The sequence below is a fragment of the Grammomys surdaster genome, unplaced genomic scaffold (genome assembly GCF_004785775.1).
Source record: "Grammomys surdaster isolate TR1022 unplaced genomic scaffold, NIH_TR_1.0 126051, whole genome shotgun sequence".
Lineage (NCBI taxonomy): Eukaryota > Metazoa > Chordata > Mammalia > Rodentia > Muridae > Grammomys > Grammomys surdaster.
Genome location: NW_021620862.1, coordinates 5192625 through 5216148, shown reverse-complemented (window position 1 = coordinate 5216148; position 23524 = coordinate 5192625). Strand labels below are relative to the sequence as shown.

The 23524-nt window shown below is 41.5% G+C and overlaps 2 protein-coding genes across 3 annotated transcripts in view; one reads left to right on the top strand and one right to left on the bottom strand.

Moving 5' to 3' along the window:
- Cnst (consortin, connexin sorting protein) overlaps positions 1-7148 on the bottom strand; it is an 80575-nt gene extending 73427 nt beyond the window's left edge. Inside the window, exon 1 of the mRNA XM_028755275.1 lies at positions 7007-7148. The gene's annotated coding sequence lies outside the window, so the exon portion shown is untranslated. The remainder of the gene's footprint in view (positions 1-7006) is intronic.
- A 188-nt stretch (positions 7149-7336) lies between these two features.
- Positions 7337-22979, top strand: Tfb2m (transcription factor B2, mitochondrial). 2 transcript variants are annotated; one of them, XM_028755273.1, is made up of 8 exons: positions 7337-7799; positions 8509-8597; positions 11469-11619; positions 16192-16340; positions 18058-18147; positions 19594-19656; positions 20277-20437; positions 21992-22979. In XM_028755273.1, exons 1-8 carry the CDS (start codon positions 7487-7489, stop codon positions 22167-22169), a joined length of 1194 nt encoding a protein of 397 aa, XP_028611106.1. In that variant the 5' UTR covers positions 7337-7486; the 3' UTR covers positions 22170-22979. The 2 variants fall into 2 exon arrangements, with proteins under 2 accessions (XP_028611106.1, XP_028611107.1); XM_028755274.1 differs by lacking the exons at positions 7337-7799; positions 8509-8597 and adding an exon at positions 10670-10712.
- Positions 22980-23524: the final 545 nt, after the last annotated feature.

The window sequence follows — 23524 nt, the reverse complement described above, 5'->3', positions numbered from 1 at the left end:
TTGGCTCTCTACCTAGTTATACATCTCTACCTTTTCAGGTTGCCAGGGAGGGTGCAGCTTTCATAAAAGCAAAGCTCTCCACAGTATGGCTGGGGGTTGTAAGAATCAGATGTACAAACTACTGTTCAACTGTCTTCCTGACAACCTGAGTTCAAGTCCCTGAACTATCTGGTGGAAGGAAAGAAAGAACTCTCACAGGCTCTTCTTCAACCTCCATATGTGCCTGTGTTACATGTGACCTCTGGGACACAAACAGACACAAACACATACATACATACATGCATATGCACACATGCACACAAACACATACAAATGTAATTTTAAAGGTTTTGTTTGGTTGTTTTTGTTTTTATAATTCCTGGGTTCAGTTCCCAGCACTCAAAACAAAACAACAAAACAATAAAATTCACTATGTATCAACGGAAGAATGCTGCCAATTTGTGGCGTTCTTCCTGCTCCATCCTCTCTAGTCCTGGGATTACAAGCCTGGTCACCTCCTCTTGTCGTCTATGCTGAGTATGAGGGCAGAAATAATTTGGGCTACTTTCTTGACTCCTTAAAACTTACATACATTATACTTGGATTAAATAAACCTTTTCCATATTTTATGAGCGGGGGGGGGGGGGAAATAAAATCTTTTTACAGACTAAAATCTCCTTGAGAAATCTTTAGCAATGACTTCAGTTTGCCTAGTCATTCTAAGTCTACAGTGGTAAAGCTGTACCTGCAAAAGACAGAAACTGTGAACCAGAAAGGTCTCGGCATGCATAGAACACAAAGAACAGCAGACACTAAAGTATCTCAAGGGCCAGGCGGTGGTGGCGCACGACTTTAATTCCAGCACTTGGGAGGCAGAGGCAGGCGGATTTCTGAGTTCGAGGCCAGCCTGGTCTACAGAGTGAGTTCCAGGACAGCCAGGGCTACACAGAGAAACCCTGTCTCGAAAAACTAAATAAATAAATAAATAAATAAATAAATAAATAAAGTATCTCAAAACAATACTCTCAATGCCCAGGAAACAGCATTCCGTTGCATCACAAAGTACACATATTTTAAAGGAATCAGTAACTTCAAAATCCACAAGTACCTTAAGAGGTTACTGTGCTTTGATGCAAATTAGAGCACCTCCACCTAGTGACACTAAGTTCTCAAGACACAGCTAATATAGAAAAGGGATACACTGAGCTACTAGGTGGTAGTTTTCTAGGGGAAAAGATATACTTAAAAGATAAAGTATATTGTGAGGATAAAATTATTTTTTATTTACATTTTTGGAGACACAGTCTTACTACCTATGTAGTGCAAGGATAGCCATGGACTCACAGAGTTCCACTGCCTCTGCCTCTCTCAAATGCTGGAATTAAAGGTGTTATGGTGTTAACACGGTATTAAAATTCTTACAATCAATAGATACCATCCAAATGTCAATGCCCAAGTATCAATAAAGGTTGCTAATTTGCTACTGTTTCAGAATTCTTACTGAACAGTGTGATGGGGAAAGTGGAGACTTGTCAACATTTTGATAAGTACACACTATCCCAAATGGCCAGTGATGACAGAAAACAGGAAGCCCTGAGATAGCATGGTGCAGTACCGCAGTGGTAACGTGACACAAGGTTTCTATCTCCAAATATGGTAATTTCAAAATCATGCCTAAAACACTTTAAGAAATCTCTATCATCAAACATTAGAATTTTAAAATATACCATGTTTTTTAAATATTCCATATAACTTACTCCAATTACTTAGAAAATAAAAGTAGGCCCTTGTTGAAGGAAATATATTTTCCCATGGGGGTGATCACAGGCAAAGTCTGTATTAATGTATTAATGTAAACCAATAAGGCTCAAAACTTAAGGGAAAGTGGCATAACAGTTCAAAGACACCAGACCAGCGGGAGGTGGTGGCATGCACCTTCAATCCCAGAGCTTGGGAGGCAGAGGCAGGCGAATCACTGAGTACAAGATAGCTTAGTCTACAAAGTGGGTTCCAGGATAGCCAGGGCTACCCAGTAAAACCCAGTTTTGAAAATCAAAACAACCAACCAACCAGCCAGCAAACAAACAAACAAACAAACAAACAAGACACTAGACCTTCTCAGTCAGAAATCTCTTTCTGGAAGCACTTCAAACATTAAAGAAGCTTTTTTAAAGAAACGGAAACATTGTCAGGCTATCAGTTTTCTTCCTCAAATAACTAAAATAAATTTACTAGGGCCAATCTGCAGGAAACAGTGTGTTTTAATTTTCTTTTCAGAACGGATCTAACTGTGCTTTCAGGCTAACCCAGACCCCAGGGCTCAAGTGAGCTCCCTCTCTCAGCCTCTGATACAGCTGGTATATGCTACTTCACTTAGCTTGTTTTTCTTTAAGAATTTTTTTTTTTAATTTTCTTCATTTAATTTTTTGGTCAGGTTTTAGAACCAGGGTCACCTTAAGTTACCTACGATGCTCAGCAGGTCTCCACCTCACTATTCTGCCTCTACACCTACAGTGCTGCTTTCTAAAAATAAAAGTTTTACTACATTGTCTAAGCTACACTGTGTAAGATACATGTGTATTATATAAGATACATGGGTATTAAAGTGGTTAGGATGAAACAAATGGACACTCATCTGTCAGTTCTCTGGTGTCACCCAGGCATGGCTACAATGTACCACTTAGCCAAAACCTTGCACTGTTCCTAACTGTGGCTTTATGCTATGCATTAGCTCAGTCTAGCCGCTCAGTCTACTGGTCCTCCTGCAAATTCCATACTTTGTATCTTTCTTCCTATATCTTCAATTATCTAACTGCAGTCCTAAAGTGAATTCTTTTTATCAATGCAAAAGCTGCCAATAGACAACTGTCTAGTTTGAAATGCAAATGATAACACTACCAGAATGTACACACCTCTTTCACAAAAATTAGTCTATTCACCTTCTCCAATTCTACATTTGCTCCTGTAAACACTCCACAGGCAGTCTTACAGTGTGCCGTCCTATAAAGACTGGATTCTAGATAGAAAGTCTGTTTGCTAATCAAAGAAGATTTTTTTGTATTAAATTATAAGAATTTTAATTGGGAAATTTATTAGAACACAGGACCAACGCTGGGTCAGGCTGATCCCCACATGGGTCAGCTGGATTCCATGTTACTTCAGCTCTTAACCATGATGGTTTCATTTGACTTACCACACCTGCTACAAAGCAGCTCCTGGCAAGTATCTAGATGAAGCTGCCACACTTCCTTTTAACAAACCTAAATTCGGGTTCCCACGATTTCAAAGCCAAAATAGCATATCCTCTCTCATTCTATATTTTGCCTAAAAATTTACGTTGCCCTTGATAAGAAACATCATGCTACAGAGGACCACATCTCCAAAACCATTAGCTATACTTGAAACTGGGTCAGAAAGTAGTCGGTTTCAACACAACAACAGCAGGTACCCTACTCGTTTTACAAGAGTTCAAGAGTTCCACAGGTCCTTCCCAAGTACTCTCTACTCAATGCCAACAGACTCAGTAGACAAAGCGCTGATACAGTGTTAACACATAGGTGTCACAATGACACCCCAGGAAATGACTGAGCCCTCTATTCATCTTATGATACTCAATAAACAAGCACTGGGTGCTCACTAAAGGAGTTTGATGTCACCGCTGAACAGGAAGAGACTTCTTAGAACCGTCTTCCTGCCAGAATCTTCTCGGTTTGAGAATGGAAGCACTTAGAAAAAGAAGGAAGAAAGAAAGAAAGAAAGAGAGAAAGAAAGGAGGAGAAAGAAAGAAAGGGAAGGAGGGAGGGAGAGAGGGAAGGAGAAAGAGAGAGAGAGATTGATTTTTCATGTATCCCAAGAGAATCAGACTCTCAGAGTAGAAAGACATTTTAAGCATCAAAGAGCAATGTTATAGCTGTGTCAGCCAATGAGGGAAGCACTGGCTACAGATGACTCTTGGATATTTGCAAAAGGGTCAGCCTAATTGAGATGTGCTGAGTCTTAGCCACATCAGAGCTGCAGACTTAGCAGGAAATCTTGAAAACTACTGCAGTACTGATGATACACAGAGGAGTAAAGCCACTAAGACTATTTCCACTTGGTAAGTGGGACTGGTAGTAAAGTTTTAGAATTATTTTCCCTTCATTCTGATGCAAACCAGAACTGTCATTTAGTATTTCCCAATTTCGGTTCTCATTTAAAAACTACAAGAAAAAAAAAAAAAGAAAAGAAAGAAACCAGTAGTTTCTTTTCTCAAGCAATTTGATTATGATAACTTAATAAAGAAAAATAATTTAAAACCGGCCATAAAGAAACCAGCAGGCACTATCAGAAAGAAAAAATACTTCAAAGGCACAAAACTTGCACAAGATACAAAAGCCCAAACTGCTAAGCAATTGTGATAAAAATACTTTAATTAAGCTTTTCTAAAAATGTAGGTCTAAATGCTGATTATAAGATTCATTTTAGCCGGGCAGTGGTGGCGCTCGCCTTTAATCCCAGCACTTGGGAGGCAGAGGCATGCGGATTTCTGAGTTGGAGGCCAGCCTGGTCTACAGAGTGAGTTCCAGGACAGCCAGGGCTACACAGAGAAACCCTGTCTCGAAAAAAAAAAAAAAAAAGATAAAAGAAAAAAAAAAGATTCATTTAAAAAGTGAATGGACATTTATTTCACTTTTTAGCATCTGGGCCCTAAGGGTGGGTTGCTTTCTGTATTACTCAAGTACCTGCAAATGCAGACAAGTACACCATTAACACTACGCAGAGGGAAACAACTGGGCACATGGCAAAGACCTGCAACCCCAGTGATGCTGAGTTAACTGAGGGTGAGGGCTCAGGCAGGAAAGCATTTATTGGGAAATCATGGAAACCTGAGTCCTGATCCCGAAAGATACACATCCATAATCTCGGTGTGTAGGGAATGGAAGCAGGCAGATCCCTGGTGACTGGTGGCCAGCCAGACCAGCAGGATCGTGAGCTCCAGGTTCAGAAACAGAACATGCCTCCGAAAAACAGTGGACAGTGACAGTCATGTGATATTGCACCACACAAGCACATATGCATACCACATACACAAACAGAAACAGGGGGCTCGGGAGGTAGCTTCGAGGCAGAGCACTTGCCTGTGCAAAGCCCAGGGTCTGACCCCTAACAAAGAAGGAGGACGATAAATATAACTTTTTCTACCATCAACCGCTCAAAAGGAAGATAAACTCGGCCCTAAGTTTCCTAGGATTGATTAGGCTGTGGTCCATAGGCATTATGAAAAATGTAAGATGTTAGGTAGGAATTCAGGGCCTTACACAAGCCAGACAAGCTGTCTACCATTGACCAGTACCCCTGCCTTAAGAGGCTTATTTTAAAATTGAAAAACTCAAGGATACACTTGGTAAGTAAATTTTGTTATTGCTCTGATATTTTAAAAAATCATTCTGAAGGAGGAACTGAGAGGAGAGGAGGGAGGGGAGGCAAGGATCGTGATATAAAGTAAATTAATTAATACATAAAAATTCTAAAAACAGCCGGGCGGTGGTGGCGCACGCCTTTAATCCCAGCACTCGGGAGGCAGAGGCAGACGGATTTCTGAGTTCGAGGCCAGCCTGGTCTACAGAGTGAGTTCCAGGACAGCCAGGGCTACACAGAGAAACCCTGTCTCGAAAAACCAAAATAAATAAATAAATATTCTAAAAATATCATTCTGCCATATTCAATTGTTAAAATATAGCTCTGGGGAGAGATGTAAATCTAGAATATTTCTGAGTTTATCAGAATGCCCATTTTGGGGCAGGGGGGCAATCACCTTTCCTTTTTTTCTTTTCCTAAAACATGGCTTTACTATACCTTAAACTAGCCTTTAATTCTATGCACCCCAGGCTGGTCTCAAACTGGTGGGTCCTCAGCCTCCTGAATGCTAGGACTACAAACGTTCACCATCATGCCTGGCTAGAATATTTCAATTAGGAAAGGATGTTTAAAAACAAAACAAAAACTTAACAAAATTAATATCAATAAATAACAGTTAATAGCTTCTACATTGTGACTTATAAGAGAGAGAGAGAGAGACAGAGACAGAGACAGAGAGAGACAGAGAGGAAACAGAGAGACAGAGAGAGGCCATCTTCAGGTGTCAATTCCTTATGCCCTAGAGTTTCATCAGCTGAGGATAATAATCTTCAGGCTACTTGGCAGGTGACACATTCTTCAGAAACTCTTTCCTTGTGCATTTAAATGCCAAGCTCAATTATGGTGCCAGCAGAGTAAGCAGAAAGGATTGTACATATTTTAAACTAAGAAGTTGATTGGCTGCAGCTTCCTGCCTTGACGGAAAGGATAATGGGTAAAGCTTTGAGTACGATCCCCAAACATCGAAATCACTCTCAAAGAAAAGGATCTTCTAACACTGCCCCAAAGACTGCCAAAATTCCCATTAGAGCATCCTATTTTTAGTCTTTGCAATCGGCCTTTTACATTGCATTCTACAGTACAATGTGCTTAACTAAGTTTACACAGAGAATAAAGAAGCTTCCTAAGGCTCTAATCCCTTTAAACACAGGAAGGAATTTTAAGCTTTCAAATATTAATTTTTTTCAGCCTTAAATTTCAGTCTTGCAAACATGCATACTAAAAAGAAAAGGTAAATCTTGGCCCAGAGGAAGGAAAAGACGGGAGGCACTAGGCGGTTCCTGACAACCAAAGAGGTAGCTGTGGAGGGGAAAGAAGGTCTGAGAGCAAATAAAAGCCACCCGCAGGGAAGCCGGCACAGGCGACCGGCCACCGAGACAGAGACTCCGACGCGGAGTAAAAGCCGCAGGGTCCCGGGGGAGGGGAGAGCGCGGGGAGAAATTGGCGCGATGCGCGACAACCGCGTACCTACAGAAAAGTGGGGAAAACGGGAGAGCCGAGAGGGGGCGGATGCGAGGGGACCCGCTGCAACTCCCGGGAGGACAGCGCCCGGGGAGGAGCCAGCGACTCTCCCTAGCTCAGTGGCCGCCGCCAGCTGGCGGATCCCCTGCAGCCCGGCTGCTCATCTCACCTGGCCATCCGAGGCAACGCAAGTGCTACCGCCGGGCGCCGAGTCTGTTTCCAGCCCTGCTCCCTGACATGGCGGCCGACGAACTGTCACACAGCCAGCTCCAGTCTCCCGCGGCACTGGAGGATCGGACACCTCTAGCCTTCCCGCCCCGCCTCCCTCTGCGCACCCCTCCCGGCTGGCGGCCGGACCGAGGAGCATAGAAGATCGCGGCTAGAGAGGAAGTGCGGAGGGCGGGCGACCATAGAGTTCCAGCCCGGACACACCCGGAGAGTCCATTCACAGGAGCCTAGGGGCGGAGCCTGGGCGGAAGCGGAAGCGAGTGAGGAAAGGACCGAGGCGAGGGCGTTCGCCTGCGCCATTCGTAATGTGTACTTCCGCCCGGCCTAATGAGGTGGTGAAGTGTGTGCACGTGTGATGTGGTGCTCCGTGTTCTTCGCAGAGGCGACCCTAACTGATGGTTGGGGTGGACATTAGAGGAAGATGAGGGGACCGGCCATGGGGCTCCCCCCGCGGCTGGTGTTATCAGTGTTGGCGGGCCGCGGCCGGTCTTGCATTCTGGGGTCCGGAACAGGGACTCGGAAGGACTGGCAAGCAAGTAACCGCCGAGGCTTCTCTGACTTCTCCAGGAAGCCGTTGCGTGATTCTAATTTCGAGGAGTCGCCCTCATGGACATCCAGATACCGATCGGAGCCTACGCGTCACATAGCATGTAAGAAATCGGCCAGGAACCTGGTACGAGATCTGGTGGAGCACCAAAACCCATCCCGCCAACTTATACTAGAGTGCAATCCAGGTGAGCTGAACAGAAAGTTTGCCCTTAGCTTTTACGTCCCTAATATTGTAAATTAGTGTTTATTTATCGTGTATGCATGCGTGTTTAGGTCAGAAGACAGCTTAGCGAGAGTCAGCTCACCCCTTACACTGTGTGATCTCAATGATTGAAATAAGTGTTCAGCCTTCACGCCAAGCGCCGTTGCCTTCTGAGCGTTCTTGTTGGCCCTGTTTTTTCTTTCTTAAGCGTCACTTTTTACAGAGAGTCGATTCCGTTTAGACTTGATGGTAATTTTTATGGCTAAGCATTCAAATAGTCCGTGAGTAAGAAGCAAGCGCAGTCTTACATACTATCTTACATACTTGTTTTTCTTCTAAGAAATAGTGACATTTGTTGAAGACTGTAAGTGTTGCTGTTACTAACAGACGTCAGGCTGTACTGCTTACCTGTTGAGATGTTGTGGGTTCAAGTTAACTGCCTAATCATCGTTTTACATACATTAAAAGAATCTTATCTGGGGACGTTGTGCCGTTGAAACTTGTGTAACGACACTTTGAAAGTGACTATGGTGGGTTGCATTGCTACACACCTTTCGAGGCCAGCATGGTCTACAGAGTGAATTCCAGGACAGCCAGAGCTACACAGTGAGATCCTGTCTTAAAAACAGAGATTGGGAGAGAGACATTATGCTGTTTATTTTGCAAATAAAGTTTTTCTGTTAATATACCAGGTCCTGGAATCCTGACTGGGGCATTACTTAAAGCTGGTGCCAGAGTGGTTGCCTTTGAGAGTGAAAGGACTTTTATTCCACATTTGGAGGTATATTTTTATGTTCCTAAAGTAATTTGTTGTTCTGTCCACTAAGTTTGAGTGAGTTAAAGAAGTAAAATTAAGCACATCATTTCTTCTTATGGACTTTTTAGCAACCATGTTTAATATCTGTGTAAAGAGTAGGACCTATTGAGTATTCCATTCTTGTTGAGTATCTAAAAGTTTGGGAGTCCTGAAATCTGTTTTCTAGTTCCTACTGGGGTCCAGAAAATGATAATCTCAAAGTGTGACTCATTGACGTACTGAGTATTGTGGAATAAGGGACAGTTGGAAGTCTTCAGATGTAGCCTCAGAAATAAAGTGTTTCTGCCCTCCTATTCTTCAAATTGAGCCCTAGAGACCAGAACTACTATTCTCAGGATAGACATAGAAGCTAGGGCCACCTCACTGCAAAAGAAATGGTAAGCCTGTGACTTATTCTAAGCTTACTGTGTGAGAACTGCCTGTAAAGGTAGTCTTTGGCCTCTCTTGATTCCTAGTAGATCATGAGTTCTTTGTCAGAAGCACTTGCCCTTTGCCCAGGAGGAAGGAATGGCATAAACAGAGAGCCTAAGAATCTGAACAGATGGGTCCTGGGTCTGCTCCCACTTTTGGTTGGTTCTAGTAGATCACACTCCTTTTATTCTGGCTCATCTCCACATAGCTACCCATTCTCCATTGACTCTCAGCATAAAATTGGGTACTTTCTCTAAATCTACATATGACCACTTGTTACATAAGGCTTCCATTAATGAAGTTGTTGCTATACTTTTCAATTGTTAATCTACCTTTTGTTAAATGAATGTAGTTTGTTCCCTTAAGATCAGGAGGAAATATGCCCCATCTTCCCTTCCTATACAGTCTAGCTGAATGATATATAATTGATCACCAAGCTCATGTCCCCATCTTCAGTAAGCTGTGCTGTGGCCCTGCCATGTGTGAACGTAACATTCAAGAGTGAGTGCTAGGGCTGGAGAGATGGCTCAGTGGTTAAGAGCACTGACTGCACTTCCAGAGGTCCTGAGTTCAAATCCCAGCAACCACGTGGTGGCTCACAACCATCTGTGATGAGATCTGATGCCCTCTTCTGGTGTGTCTGAAGAAGAGTGAGTGCTAAGGTCAGGTTAATGGGTGAACTCTGTTCTCTCTGTGAACTCTTGAGTTTACTAAGGACTTCAATTGAAGCAAAAAAGGTTTGAGATGGATAAGTAGAGTTGCAGAATGCTATTATTTTTTTTTTCCAAATGACTGTTTCTGAGTCTTTAACTGACAGCTGACCACTTGAGAGGAAATTAATTTAGGAAATATACGATCTATACCAGCTTCCTGAAAGCATGAAGAAGGAATGGCCTGAATTTAAAAGTGCAGCAGGACAATGAAAAAGTTGTGGAAATAACTACAATATCTAAAGATTGAATTGTTTCAAACTGAAACTTTAGAGTGTTGAGTTGTTGTTGGCTGTTGGTGGGGTTATGCTCGGTGGTTAGAACAGCTAGTTGGCCTAGCACAAACAAGGTCCATGGCAAAACCAGGGTGTTGAGAGTGGGACTGGCAGATGAAGTACCACACACCTTCAATTCCGGTGCAGAGGTAGGAGAGTGAGAGTCATTGGTTCCAAGGCTAACCTGGTCTATCTTTGAAATTTTAGACCAGACAGGGCTACATAGTGAAAATGTAAAACAAACTGTTTTGTAATTGATAGCATTGAAGATAAAAACAAGAAGAGAAAAGCTAGTAGATCAGATTGGCAGAGATCTTTTTGTTTCTGCCTCCCAAGTACCTGCAGTCTTAACCTGTGGGAGACAGAAGCAGAATCAATCACCCGAGTTGGAGATTGGCCTCATCTACATCGTAAAGTCAGTCCCAGGCCTGCCAGGGCTACACAGTGAGACCCTGCCTTAACATCCTACACCCTCCAAAAGAGAGCCAGCTTTATAAACAGCTAAGGCATTAACAACAGCAACAATTAAAAAAAAAAAGATAAAAGAAAATTTGTTAGTGATCTTTTTTTTTTCCTGTTTTTTGATACAGGTTTTTCTGTGTGCCCTGGCTGTTCTGGAACTTGCTGTTAGACCAGGCCAGCCTCATCCACCCGCTCCTGTCTTCTGAGTGCTGGGATTAAAGGTGTACACCATCATGCCTGACTTTTTTTTGAGGGGGTGTGAATTTCGAGACAGGGTTTCTCTGTGTAGCCCTGGCTGTCCTGGGACTCACTCTGTAGACCAGGCTGGCCTCGAACTCAGAAATCCTCCTGCCTCTGCCTCCCAAGTGCTAGGATTAAAGGTGTGCGACACCACCACCCGGCTTTTTTGTTTTTTGTTTTTAAATGTGGTGCTGATGGTTGAATCCAGAGCTTTGTATATGCTGCACAAGTACTGAACTACTGAGCTCCATGGAAGCTCATGGGCCATGGGCCACCATGGAAGGTCACTTATGTTTCATAACTCTTTTCTTAAGAAAACTGTTGCATTTGATCATTTCTCAGACAGTAGTTGATTTTTATTTCCTTTGCTAAATTTGAGGTTTATTAGAACTATTTATATCTTCATGAAAGATCTTTGAATTATTTTATTTTATTTGAGGTGCTGGAGAGCCCCCTGGATGTTTGGCAAGTGTTCTACCATTAAGTGCTCTACCTTCCAGCCCTTGGATTTTTAAGACCAGACCTCACTGTATCATAGAGATGGGCTGGTCTTAGAGTTGCTGTGTAAATGGGGCCCTCCTCGAATTTATAATTCTGTCTCAGTTTTTCTGAGTGATGAGATTTCAGGCACGCTCCACCAGCTGCTTTTATTTTTATTTATTCTTTCTTATTTTTTGAGGTAGGTCTTGAATTGTACATGTTGATAAATTTCTAATCTCACCTCTCTGTCTCTTCAGTCCTTAAGGAGGAATATGTATGGAGAGCTACAAGTGGTTCACTGTGACTTCTTTAAAATGGATCCTAGGTATCAGGAAATGGTAAGACCGGATATGAATTCACATGCAATTTTTCAGAACCTGGGAATAAAAGCAGTTCCTTGGTCAGCAGGTAAATTTTGTCATTCACTAAAGCTGATGCTTTATATTTTTTCACTGTAACTCATTTGTATGCTGGGTGTATATGTCATATACAGAGATTTAGAGGAGTTCGTGAGCAACTCCTCCTTCAGTAAGAATGCCTCTCACTTTTCCTGCATGTAGACAACCATTTTAGTTCTATAAAGGACTAACTGTACTAAGGGTTGGGGGGGGGGAGGAAGCGTAGTTATTGAATTTTAATTATATCTATTTATTGTACATGAGTCTGTTTTGCATAAGGACATTTTCATATAAATGTATGTTTAAACATGTGTTCATTTAATTTCCCTTTCATATTACCTTTTTATTTAAAATTCTGTTTAAGGATTTGTTTATTTTGTGCATATATGTGTTCTGCTTCCATGTTTTTATCTATACAAGCTGTTCATGCAGTGCCCATGTAAGCCAGAAGAGGGCGTTGGATACCCCTGGAATTGGGAGTTTACACAGTTAGCCACCATGTGGGTGCTAGGGATTGACCAAGGTGCTAAAAGAGCTGCTGGTGTTCTTAACCCCCTTCACTCCTTCTGCTAGCTTCCTTTATCTCTTACATAGTGTTGCTTCTGCTTTCACATCATAATATAATACATCATTTTATGTATCTATGTAAAAATCTAATAACTACATATGAGAGAAAGCAAGATCTTTGAGTTTCTGAGGCTGGCTTAATTTGATAATCTTTGGTTTCTTTCATTTCCCTCAGTGATACAACTTTGTTCTTTTTTTTTTTTTTTTTGGTTTTTTGAGACAGGGTTTCTCTGTGTAGTTCTGGCTGTCCTGGAACTCACTCTGTAGACCAGGCAGGCCTCGAACTCAGAAATCCACCTGTCTCTGCCTCCCAAGTGCTGGGATTAAAGGCGTGCGCCACCACTGCCCGGCCATAATTTTGTTCTTTATGGCTGAAAAAAAGAAATGGCATTGTGTATTGTATAACAATTAGATCCTGTTTTTAAGTTCAATTTGCTGATCTTATCTTTTGGTTGGGGAATTAATTAGACTATTAGCAGTAAACATTATTATTGGAATGTATCTATTTTATTGATCCTGTAGTTTGGGTGTTTTCTTATTCCTCTTTTGCTCAACTACTGTTTGTAATGTAGTTTATTCTTTCTTCTAGATGTCTGGATATTATCTTTTCTCAGTCTGAAGAATTCCTTCAAGTATCTTCTGTAGGGCTAGTTTAGTAGTTAAGAATGTCTTTATCTGAAAGTCTCTTGTGGAATGTTTTTCTTTCTCTTTTGATTGTTACATAGCTATATTAGGTGTTGTATGCTGGTTCACAGTTGTTATCTTTCAGAGCTTGAAGTGCATCTTCCCAAGCCCTCCCATCTTAGTTTCTGTTGAGACATCTGCAGTTACTCGGCTAGGCCTGTGTTTGCATGCAGCTTGCCATCTCTCTTGTGCAGCTTCTAGAATGCTTTTTTTGTTCTGTATATTGAGTGTTTCCACTATAATGAAATGAGAAGGTTCTTCTCTGGTCTTGTCTGTTTGGACTCTGAAGCATCATTAGTTGAATAGGCATGTCTTTCCCTAGGCTCAGGAACTTTCTGCTATGATTTTCATTAGACTATTTTTTACACCGTTAGCATGAATCATTTTTTATGCTCATGTTTTGCAGATTTGGTCTTTTATAGTGTACCACAGATCTCAAATGTTCTGCTAATATCATCCAGTTGATTTATTTTGCAGTTTCTGAATGCTCCATTTCCTATACTTTGTCTTAAGCCCAGATACTGCATTTTCCCTTGAGCCATTCTATTAGTGGGGCTTTCTATATATTTTTTATTTGATAACCTGAGTTTACTCTTTCAAGTGGCTTTTTTAAAAACATAGTGTCTCTGTGCCTTTATTGAATATAAATTCCTATCCATACCTAACTTCCTTACTTCATTAGGCTGTTTGTGTTCTCTTGGAATTTGTCCAGGAATTTACTGATATCCTCTTTGTCTTTGGCTGTACTTAAAATCCTTAGTACACCCCTAAAAGTAGAACAGTGTCTGTAGAAACAGTCATCATTATCGAAGGGTAGGCCCACTGTGAACAAATAACAACAAATACACAATTCCCCTTAAATGCCAATCATAAAAACAGCACGGGAACACTGAAGGTCTATTGTGTATTAAAATACTAGTCAGCTATGTGTATGCATGAAAAGGAAAATGGTAGAAGATTAATGATTAGTATTGAATTGGTTGGAAAAGTGAAAAGGGAAAATAGGTGTCAGTGAAGCAGTTTTAGTTAAGAGTAGACTAGGTGAGGAAGTGGAGTGATGGGGTGGCTTGACCTGGCTCCATGGTTAAGAGTGCTTGCTGCTCCTCCTGAGGACGGGAGTTTAGTTCCCAGCATCCTCAGAGACCCAGTGCCTCTGGCATCCTTGGGCACCTGCACTCAACATGTGTGTCCATATGCAGAAACGCATGCTATACATAAGTAAAAATAATAAAGGTAAATCTTAAAAATAGACACAGAATCAGACAACTTAAAAGCTGTGAAGAGTCCCAGCTGTCAGGAGGCTGAGACACAGGTCCCGCACAGCAGTCTGCTAGCCCGTCTGCTGTGGACAAGCCTATCAGAGTAGAGATAAAGAAGGGGGCGAGCAGGACAGAAGGACAGCGTTGGTCTGCTAAGTTAATGTTTGCTATGAAACACAAGGAATCCGCATGAAGGGGAGAGCAGGATGGGATGTAGGAACTGAGTGCCTTCTCCATGACTGCTGCTCGCTGCCGTGCACCTGGACGTCTGTCACTCTCCAGGGTGTCCTTCCCATGTGAGGTCACAGATGCTCATTCTGTCAGTGGGCATCCATCACAGGTCTGCTTATACACAATTGTCACACCTGAGGGCAGGCCTTCAGAAGTCCAGTTTCAAATGCTTGTTTTGCTCTTGGGCTGACCTTCCAGATATCCAGGGTGTGTCACCTGACACAAGTGTGTGTGTTATTCTAAACACTGGGTTGATACCTCAACCAGGTATCCATTTCACTGAATATTGCATGAATCTGATTCCAATTTCTTCTTTGTAGTCTATAGGAATTCTGGCCAGGTGTCAGCATTTAGTTCCATGACATTTTCCGGGGGAGAGGGGTATGAGGGGACAGAATTAAGCTGCTGACTCAGCAGAGAGGATGTTTGTTTGTTTAATGTTCATGTATGTAAGTATGTGTAAGTACAGATGGGTGCCCTCAGAAGCCAGAAGAAGAAGACATCAGATCTCCTGGAGCTAGAGTTACAGGTCACTGTGAGCCACTCAAGGTGGGTGCTGGGAACCAAATTTGAGTCCTGAGGAAAAGCACTAAGTGCTCGTAAGTGCTGACCATCTCTCCAACCCCAAGAATCTTATTCTGAAATGTGCTTTGTGGCTACTTCCATGAGTGCCCAGAGTAAAGGACTTTTTTCTAGGATCTCCTCCTTTTGTCATTGCTGTAGGCAACTGTCTTAGTTCCTTCAGACCAGTAAGTCAGCATTCATCTTGCAAGACACATGGAGTAACAAGACCCTGAATCTTGGGTGCTTTGGTCCTGGGCTTCTTACCTTCTTTGTTTAAAGGCTTTCTGACAACATATTGGTAGACATCATCTTCTTTAGAGAGATTTAAAAACTTTTGGATTCTACTTGCTCTTTTAGGTCCCAACCGATGAGGCACAGTAGTATCTGTCAGTCCAGGAATATCCTTCTCACCTTTTTAAACAATAACCAAGTTGAGAACACTCAGATTGGCATCCAGGAACAGACTTAGGTTTCCTTTCTCCAGTTCTCCTTGGTCTATAACAAGAACCCCCTTACTCAATGGCAGGCATACTTTGCCATGGGTCAAAACTCCTTACTTCTTGGGAAAACCTTGTTTGTCATTCCTATAAAAAATCCAGACCACATAGCCCTTCCACTGTTCACCCAGAGTGTCAGCAGCTGCTCCTGTGGCCGGGCGCGCCCTTCTCATGGAGTGTATAGAGCTTGTGTTCATCACACACATCACTGAGGCTCTGGTGGCCAGTGGCAGGGAAGGAGATACTCGGAAAAGACGCCCCAGTACAAAAACTTTCATGTTCTTTCTTTTTTCTTCTTCATGTATGTCTACATATTCTTGTATGTGCACATATACATGTGTGTGCAGGTGGAAGCAGAGTTTGATGTTGAGTGTCCTCCTCAGTCACTCCATGCCTGTCACTGAACCTGGAACCTGTCTTGAGTAGACTGAACAGCATACCCTGGGTATCCTGTACAGTGGTGGGCTCCTTGCGTAGGCCCACCTGGAAACAGGTCCTCCTCACACTTGCAGTTAACCCCTCTCTGACGCCAGCTCCCTGCTCTGCTTTTTTCAGTTTCTCCTTTTGGGGTGTTCCCACACCTCTCTGGTACTGTTGTTACCCAGCTCTCCTCAGTTATTTCCCTGGTGATTCTACATACTACACCTGCATGTCATCCACCATCTTGGATCCTTAATTAAAATACAGTTACCATTGTTAACTTACTTTGCATCAGCAAAATGTGGTCATAAGAGAAAGTTTTCAGGACCTTATACAAATTTGTTTTTGTATTCCTAACAGGTGTTCCTATAAAAGTATTTGGAATCTTACCAAATAAACATGAAAGACGAGTACTTTGGAAAATTCTGTTTGATCTGTATTCCTGCGAATCTATATACAGATATGGACGAGTAGAACTGAATATATTTATTAGTGAAAAAGAATTCCGGGTGCGTTGTTGAAAGATAATTGGTATCATTGCTTTCAAAGAGTGCTATAATATTCTCACAAGCTTCAGCTGCATTCTGATTTGGGGGTTCCTGACATTTGAGAGTTCTAAGATTATGAAGTTATGTGACACAATCTTTAGAGTCGAGTTAAGGCTTTAATTTTTTTTTTATTAAACATGTAAGATGGACTGTTTTAATTATTTGACAGTTTACCTTCAGTGGCATTAAATATATTTATATCATACACCCAGTACTTGCTGTTTAGCTCTAAAACTTTTAGACATTTCACTGAACACTTGACTCCTACCCTCCCATTTCCTCAGGCTCTAGTGGCCATTGTCCTGGACTAGCTGTGACCTTGGCTTGGAGTCACACTACATTTGTCTTTTTGTGGCTGACTGACTTCACTTAGCCTGACACCATCAAGGCTCATCTGGGTTGCAGTGTGTTCAAATTTCATTTTCTTTTTACTGAATAGTATTCTGCTGTCTGTATTCACCAAAATGTATCTATTCATTCATAATGAAAGAACACTTAGCCACTTCCACCTCTCAAATATTATGAATAAAGCAGCCACATACATGAGTTTATAGTGTTTTTACAACTTCTTGTTTTCAGGCTGTGGCAGGGGTAGTGAGCAGGTGGGTGAGGAGAGAGTGAGGCCAGCCTCTGATGCCGTTGCTCGGGGGCTGTCTGCCATCTTTTTGATTCTTTTCTTTGTTTACCTCTGCTTTGTTTATTCATTGATTTGCCTATTTGAGACGGGGTTCTCACTAGGACTTGTAGTTTGCCAATTTGGCTAGACTAGTTGACTAGCAAACCCCAGGAATCCTTCTGTCTCCACCTCCCCAGCCCTGAGTTATGGGCTTGATGAGGCCAGATAAGGGCATCAGATCCTTTGTGTCTAGAATGACAGTCGGTTGTGACCTGAGTCCTCTTGAATCTGGGTCCACTGAAAGAGCATCCATTGCTCTTAACTACAGAACCGTCTTTCTGGCCTGCAGTATTTGTTGTTGTTGCTGTTTGTTTTCATTTTCTTTTTATTTAGAAGTGTGTATTTATGTGCAAGTTACTTAGCAGAGCTAGAAGGTATTGGATTCCCTGGAACTAGGGTTACAGACTTAACAATTATTTGTTTGTTTGTTTTTCAAGACAGGGTTTCTCTGTGTAGCCCTGGCTGCCCTGGAACTCACTCTGTAGACCAGGCTGGCCTCGAACTCAGAAATCCGCCTGCCTCTGCCTCCCAAGTGCTGGGATTAAAGGTGTGCGCCGCCACTGCCCAGTCAAGACTTAACAATTCTTGATGCACGATTTAATAACTCATTCTTATAAGGTGTGGCTGGCCCTTTGCTGTGATGAGAAACAAATTCCAGTCCTATGGAAGAAACCACTCCAGCTCATATACAGTCAATTGTATATGTTGCCATTTGTTTTTAAAAAGAAAAACTACTTAAAAGTACTTATGGTTAATATTTTTTACTTAGTTCTCTTTTATGTTTGTTTGTTGAGACAGAGATTATGTAGACCTGTCTATCCTGGAACTCACAAAGAGCCTCCTGCCTCTTCCTCCTGAGAACTAGGGTTAAAGACCATGCCTGGCCAATTCTCATCTTTTAATTTAAATTTTAGATGCTATTAAGATGTTTCAGTTAAATTCCAACATTTGATATTTATTAAGATTATATGTGACACAATTTTGTTTGTTTGTTTTTACTAGAAACTAATAGCGACTCCTAAAAGGCCAGATTTATATCAAGTATTGGGTGTGCTTTGGCAAGTGGCTTGTGAAATTAAGTTTCTTCACATGGTGAGTGAAGTTTTTTCTGTTTGTTTGGTTTTTGTTTTTGTTTGTTTGTTTGTTTGCTTGTATTCAGTTTTTTGAGACAGGGTTTCTCTGTGTAGTCCTGGCTGTCCTGGAACTCACTCTGTAGACTAGGCTGGCCTCAAACTCAGAAATCCGCCTGTCTCTGCCTCCCAAGTGCTGAGATTAAAGGCGTGCTCCACCACTGCCTGGTGTGAGTGAAGTTTTAATGCCAGAAGAACTGTGTTACTCTGGTTGGTAAGTGTAGACCGTGCACTAAAGGTTTAAAATATTAATTTCATTGTTTTTGACTTGTTTACTTTTGTTTTATTTTGAAATAGAGTGTGACTATGTACTCCTACCTGGCGTGGAACTTCTTAATCCTTATGTAGATCAGAGTGGCCTTGAATTGAGAGATTCTCCTGTCTCCACCTCCTGATTAAAGGCATATGTTATTACCAGCTCTTGAAAGGAGATTAGCATTGACACTTGTTTGGCAACTTCTCTCTCTTATGAAAGTACAATGACTGGCTCTTGATGAAACTAGGAAACTCTGTTTGTTTCAGATAGGCTCTATGGAAAGGAAAGAAATGTTATGAGTCACTATTAGAGTTATAGCCCAGAAATCCATTACTAGTGACACTGATGACATTTCTGCTTTTCTTTTTCTTTTAATATGGTGAATATTATATTGCTTATCACTGTATTTAGCTTGATACATACCCTTTACCTTTTATACAAAATGTGCTATTTGAATATCCAAATTCAATAGTCAGTCACTGTTAACACTTATTGAGCATTGCCAGATGTGACTTGAAGCGATTTATCCTTTTATTTGTGGAGGGTTTTGGATTTGAGGCAAGTGCTTAAATATAAAGCTACAAACCTTAGCTCTTAGGTATGAGACTTTTTTTGTTTTGCTTTTTAGTTTTTGCTTTAGTTTTAGTTTTTGTTTTATAGGGTAGGGTGGACTGGGTCTCTTGTAGCCTTTACCTCCAGAGAGTATATACCACCACTCCCAGATTTACATAGGTAGATTTTTTTTTTAAGGCAATAGTAACTTGAGATGTTTTGACAAAAGAGAGTTAACTGAAAGAGTAGAGGAGCCTTGGTTTTCAGTTGTGATATATAAACTAAACAATATCTCGGAGTGGAGGAGATGTTTCAGTTGGAACAGCACTTGCAGTACAAACAGGAGGACCTGAGTTCAGTTCCCAGCATGCACGGAAAAAGTCCAGGCCTGGGGAGGCAGAGGCAGGAGGATCCTTAGTCCCACAGAACCCACAAGGCCCAGGTTCATGAGAGACCCTGACTTGAGAATAACGTGGAGAGAATGATAGAGGAAGACAGCTGAGAACGGCCTCCAACCTCCACACGCAAACGTCCACATGTGCACCTGCGCCACACACTGACCTACAGAAAGAAAGAGCTTGTCTGTTTTTCTTCCTCCAGGAGCCTTGGTCATCGTTTAGTGTACATATGGAAAATGGACACTTAGAAAAGTCAAAGCACTCGGTAAGGACAAACGAGGCCGCTCCCTTTATCATGTAGTCAACAGATTTTCAGTAATCAGATTGTGCATACATACGTGTGTATAAATGTGTGATTAGGGGAAAAGGAGGAATAAGGAACAAGCTAGTTGGTAATTCTTCTGTATCCTTGGGTCTGGTGGTGGTGTCCCTTTGAGCACAGCAGGAGCTCCCTTCATGCTGGGGTTGTGTTTGAGCTCTGATTTTCACTAGAGTCACAAGTCAGTCGACTTTAGCTGTCCTGGTTAGATAAAGGACGATGTTAGAACTTCCAGGAAGTGGTAAGTGGTTTACTGGACACACATTGAGTTTGCCCTGCAGCTGAGAAATGGAGTTGGACCCTGCTATGAATCCTCCTCCATTGCAAACAGTAAGCAGCTGCTCTTGACTTACACAGGATAAAAATCTCATCCCTCTAGGTTACTTTCTGTTCAGAACTCTGACATGGCCTAGGTTACAAGGTGTTACCCTGTCAACAAAGAAGGCCTAGAGATGTGTAGGAGCAGCAACTATTCTGAAGAAATAAGTAGTCTTGGTAAATAAGAAGAAATAAGCGTTCTTGGTAATAGTTTATGACTGACAAAAATTATTTTTCTTTCTGTCTAGGAATCATTAAATTTACTGAAACAAAACCTATATCTTGTTCGAATGACTCCTCGTAGGACTTTATTTACAGAAAACCTAAGTCCTTTGAACTATGATATATTTTTCCACTTGGTAAAGCACTGCTTTGGGAAACGCAATGCCTCAATAGTACACCATTTACGGTAAATAGAAATTCAATAAAGATGAGTATAAAAGTAGTGATTTACTGAGATTGTCTCCTGTGTTAGAAGGTGGCTTTTCACATCTTGATGTAGAGTAAGGTGCCCATGTTTCACTTACCTGTTAAAAATACTTCCTTCTGGGCCAGAGGGATGGTTGGGAAGCAGTTCACAAGCACCTGTAATTCCAGTTCTGGGGCTCTAGCACCCTCTGCTTGCCTCTGTGGGTACCACATACATGGCATACACACACCTACCCATAAGATAAAAGTAAAAAAACAAAAACAAACAAAAAACCAGTAAATAAAAGTACCCTTTCTCCCTGCTGTGCGTTGTGCTTTCCATACACTCCAAGTTTCATTTATCTCCCTGCTGTGCGTTGTGCTTTCCATACACTCCAAGTTTCATTCATTTTCATCTTCAAGCAGCAAACCTAGAATACTGAATATTTTATTTTTATGTGTATGTACATGTTTGTGCTGTGCCCATGGAGGCCAGAACAGCATGCTGTATCCCCTGGAGCTGGAGTTAACAGTGACTAAGGGCTGCTTGACATAGGTGCTGAGAACTGAGCTCAGGGCCCCAAGAAGAGCAGCAAGTACTCTTACTGCAGCCCATGTAATGTAGTCTCTATTATTACCTTGTAACTAGCAGTCCCTAAAATATTGTCAGAAGATGGGAAAGTGTGTGTTAGTTTAATTAATCATCATATATCAATAGGACTGTTGACTAGTAACATTTGAAATTGGGTTTCATGTAGCCCAAGCTAGCCTTAACTCTCTGTACAGCCAGAGGTGACTTTGAACTCCTGCCTCTACTTCCCAAGTGCTGTGATTATGGTGTGCAGATGTGTACCAGCACACTCAGTATTTAGAGATAAAGGATAAGCCTACAATTACAAAAGTTTAAAATGTCAATAAACCTCCAAAAGAAACCTGATTTTCATCTCGCTGTCTTGGGGTGGTGGCCATTTAAATGCAGATATTAAAAGGAAGGAAAGAGAAAAACCCACCAGGTGTGTGTGGTGGCGCACACCTTTAATCGTAGTGCTCAGGATGCAGAGGCAAGTGGGTCTCTATAAATTTGAGGCTAGCCCGGTCTACCTAGTAAGTTCCAGGCCAGCCAAGGCTTTGTGGTGAGACCCTATCTCAAAGTGAAAATAAAAATGATATGTAAACTAGAATTTTTGTGAGAATTATACCATGTTAAAACTTCAATTGGTGATTTTCATTGCAAGTTAGCTCTGCATTTTTAAGAACAACTGTCCTAGTCTCCTGGGTACTGAGATTATAGCCTTAACATGTTTTATGTACGTATTTCTTATCCAAACTGAGTGTGGCATTCATACCTATAATCCCAGTACTTAGGAGGTTAAGGTAAGAGGGTCAGTTCAGTTATCTCTGTATGGAGTTAAGAACGCATATATTATATATAAACTGTGAACTGAATTCAGTTATATGTGTTAGCCATTTTAATTGGACATAGGTGGCAGCTCTCTCAGCTGTAGCTGACAGTTGTGGAAGGGAGTTAAGTGTGTTTGTTTGGTTTCCTCTGCAGTTCACTGAGTTCAGTTGATCCGATTAATATACTGAGGCAGATAAGAAAAAACCCTGGAGACGCAGCTGGTAGAATGTATCCTCACGACTTCAAAAGACTTTTTGAAACTATCGAGCGTTCGGAAGACTGTGTCTTTAAATGGATCTATGACTACTGCTCAGAGGACATTGAGCTCTAGGAAAAAAGTCTACAAGCCATGAATGAGCTGGAGCTGTTTGTTCATTAGTTTTGAAATTATGTGACAAATGAAAACTGAATTTCAAGAAGTTCATGTCCTTTTAACGGAAGAGACTCCTTGTTTGGCACAAATGAAGCAAATAATTTCTTCTCAAGTTGATACCTTTGATGCACAGGAAACCAGTGGCTGCAGATAGTCAAAGTTAAATAGAATAAAAACTTGTCAGTTTGACCAGATGAAATTTGTTTTAAGTTACTCTCTGCTGTAGGTCAATGGTAAAACACATACACAGTATGTCCAAGGTTCTGGTTTTGCTCCCCAGCACAGGAAATTTTTAAAAAAATTTCTATTTACTGTAAAGGCCCATAGGTATGGAGTATTTCCAATTGTAATGTAGTTTACTTAAAAAAAAAAAAAGCCCAAAAATCCTTTGGGCCAAACATATTTAAATATGCACTTTTCACCATTGCCAATTTCATGCGTCTTCCTCCAGTTTCTGTACTGTTACACTTAGAAAATAAATTGATTTGGGCAGACATAGTGGTGTGAGTCCCAGGACTTGTTAGGTAGAGGGCCCATCATCAGTTAAATGCCAGTTTCAACTGTAGAGTTGAGTTTGAGGTCAGTTTGGGCTAAGAAAAGACCCTGTCAAAAAAAACCAAAACAGCATATAAACCTATTTCAGAACGTGATTAGTTTATCTTTTATTATGTTAAAGTGGATTATCAGGTACTATGCAATCCAATTGTTTAAATTTTAAATTGTATGTTTTTAAACGTTCTGAGAAATAAAGAATTTGTATATAGTTTATTTGTGTGTGTGTGTGTGTCTGTCTGTCTTAGGGTTTCTATTCCTGCACAAAACATCATGACCAAGAAACAAGTTGGGGAGGAAAGGGTTTATTCAGCTTACACTTCCACATTGCTGTTCATCACCAAAGAAAGTCAGGACTGGAACTCAAGCAGGTCAGGAAGCAGGAGCTGATGCAGAGGCCATGGAGGGATGTTACTTAACTAGCTTGCTTCCCCTGGCTTGCTCAGCTTGCTTTCTTACAGAACCCAGGCCCACCAGCCCAGGGATGGCAACCCCCACAATGGGCCCTCCCCTCTTGATCACTAGTTGAGAAAATGCCTTACAGCTGGATCTCATGGATGCATTTCCTCAAGGGAGGCTTCCTTTCTCTGTGATAATTCCAGCTTGTGTCAAGTTGACACACAAAACCAGCCAGTACTCTGTGTTTTCTTTTTTGGTCTCCATATGCATGAGTGAATTTTTAAATTGACCTCAAACTTATTTTCAGTGTCCTCTCATTAATTCTGTCTATGTAACTGAAGTGTCTTGAGGAGCTAAGTGCA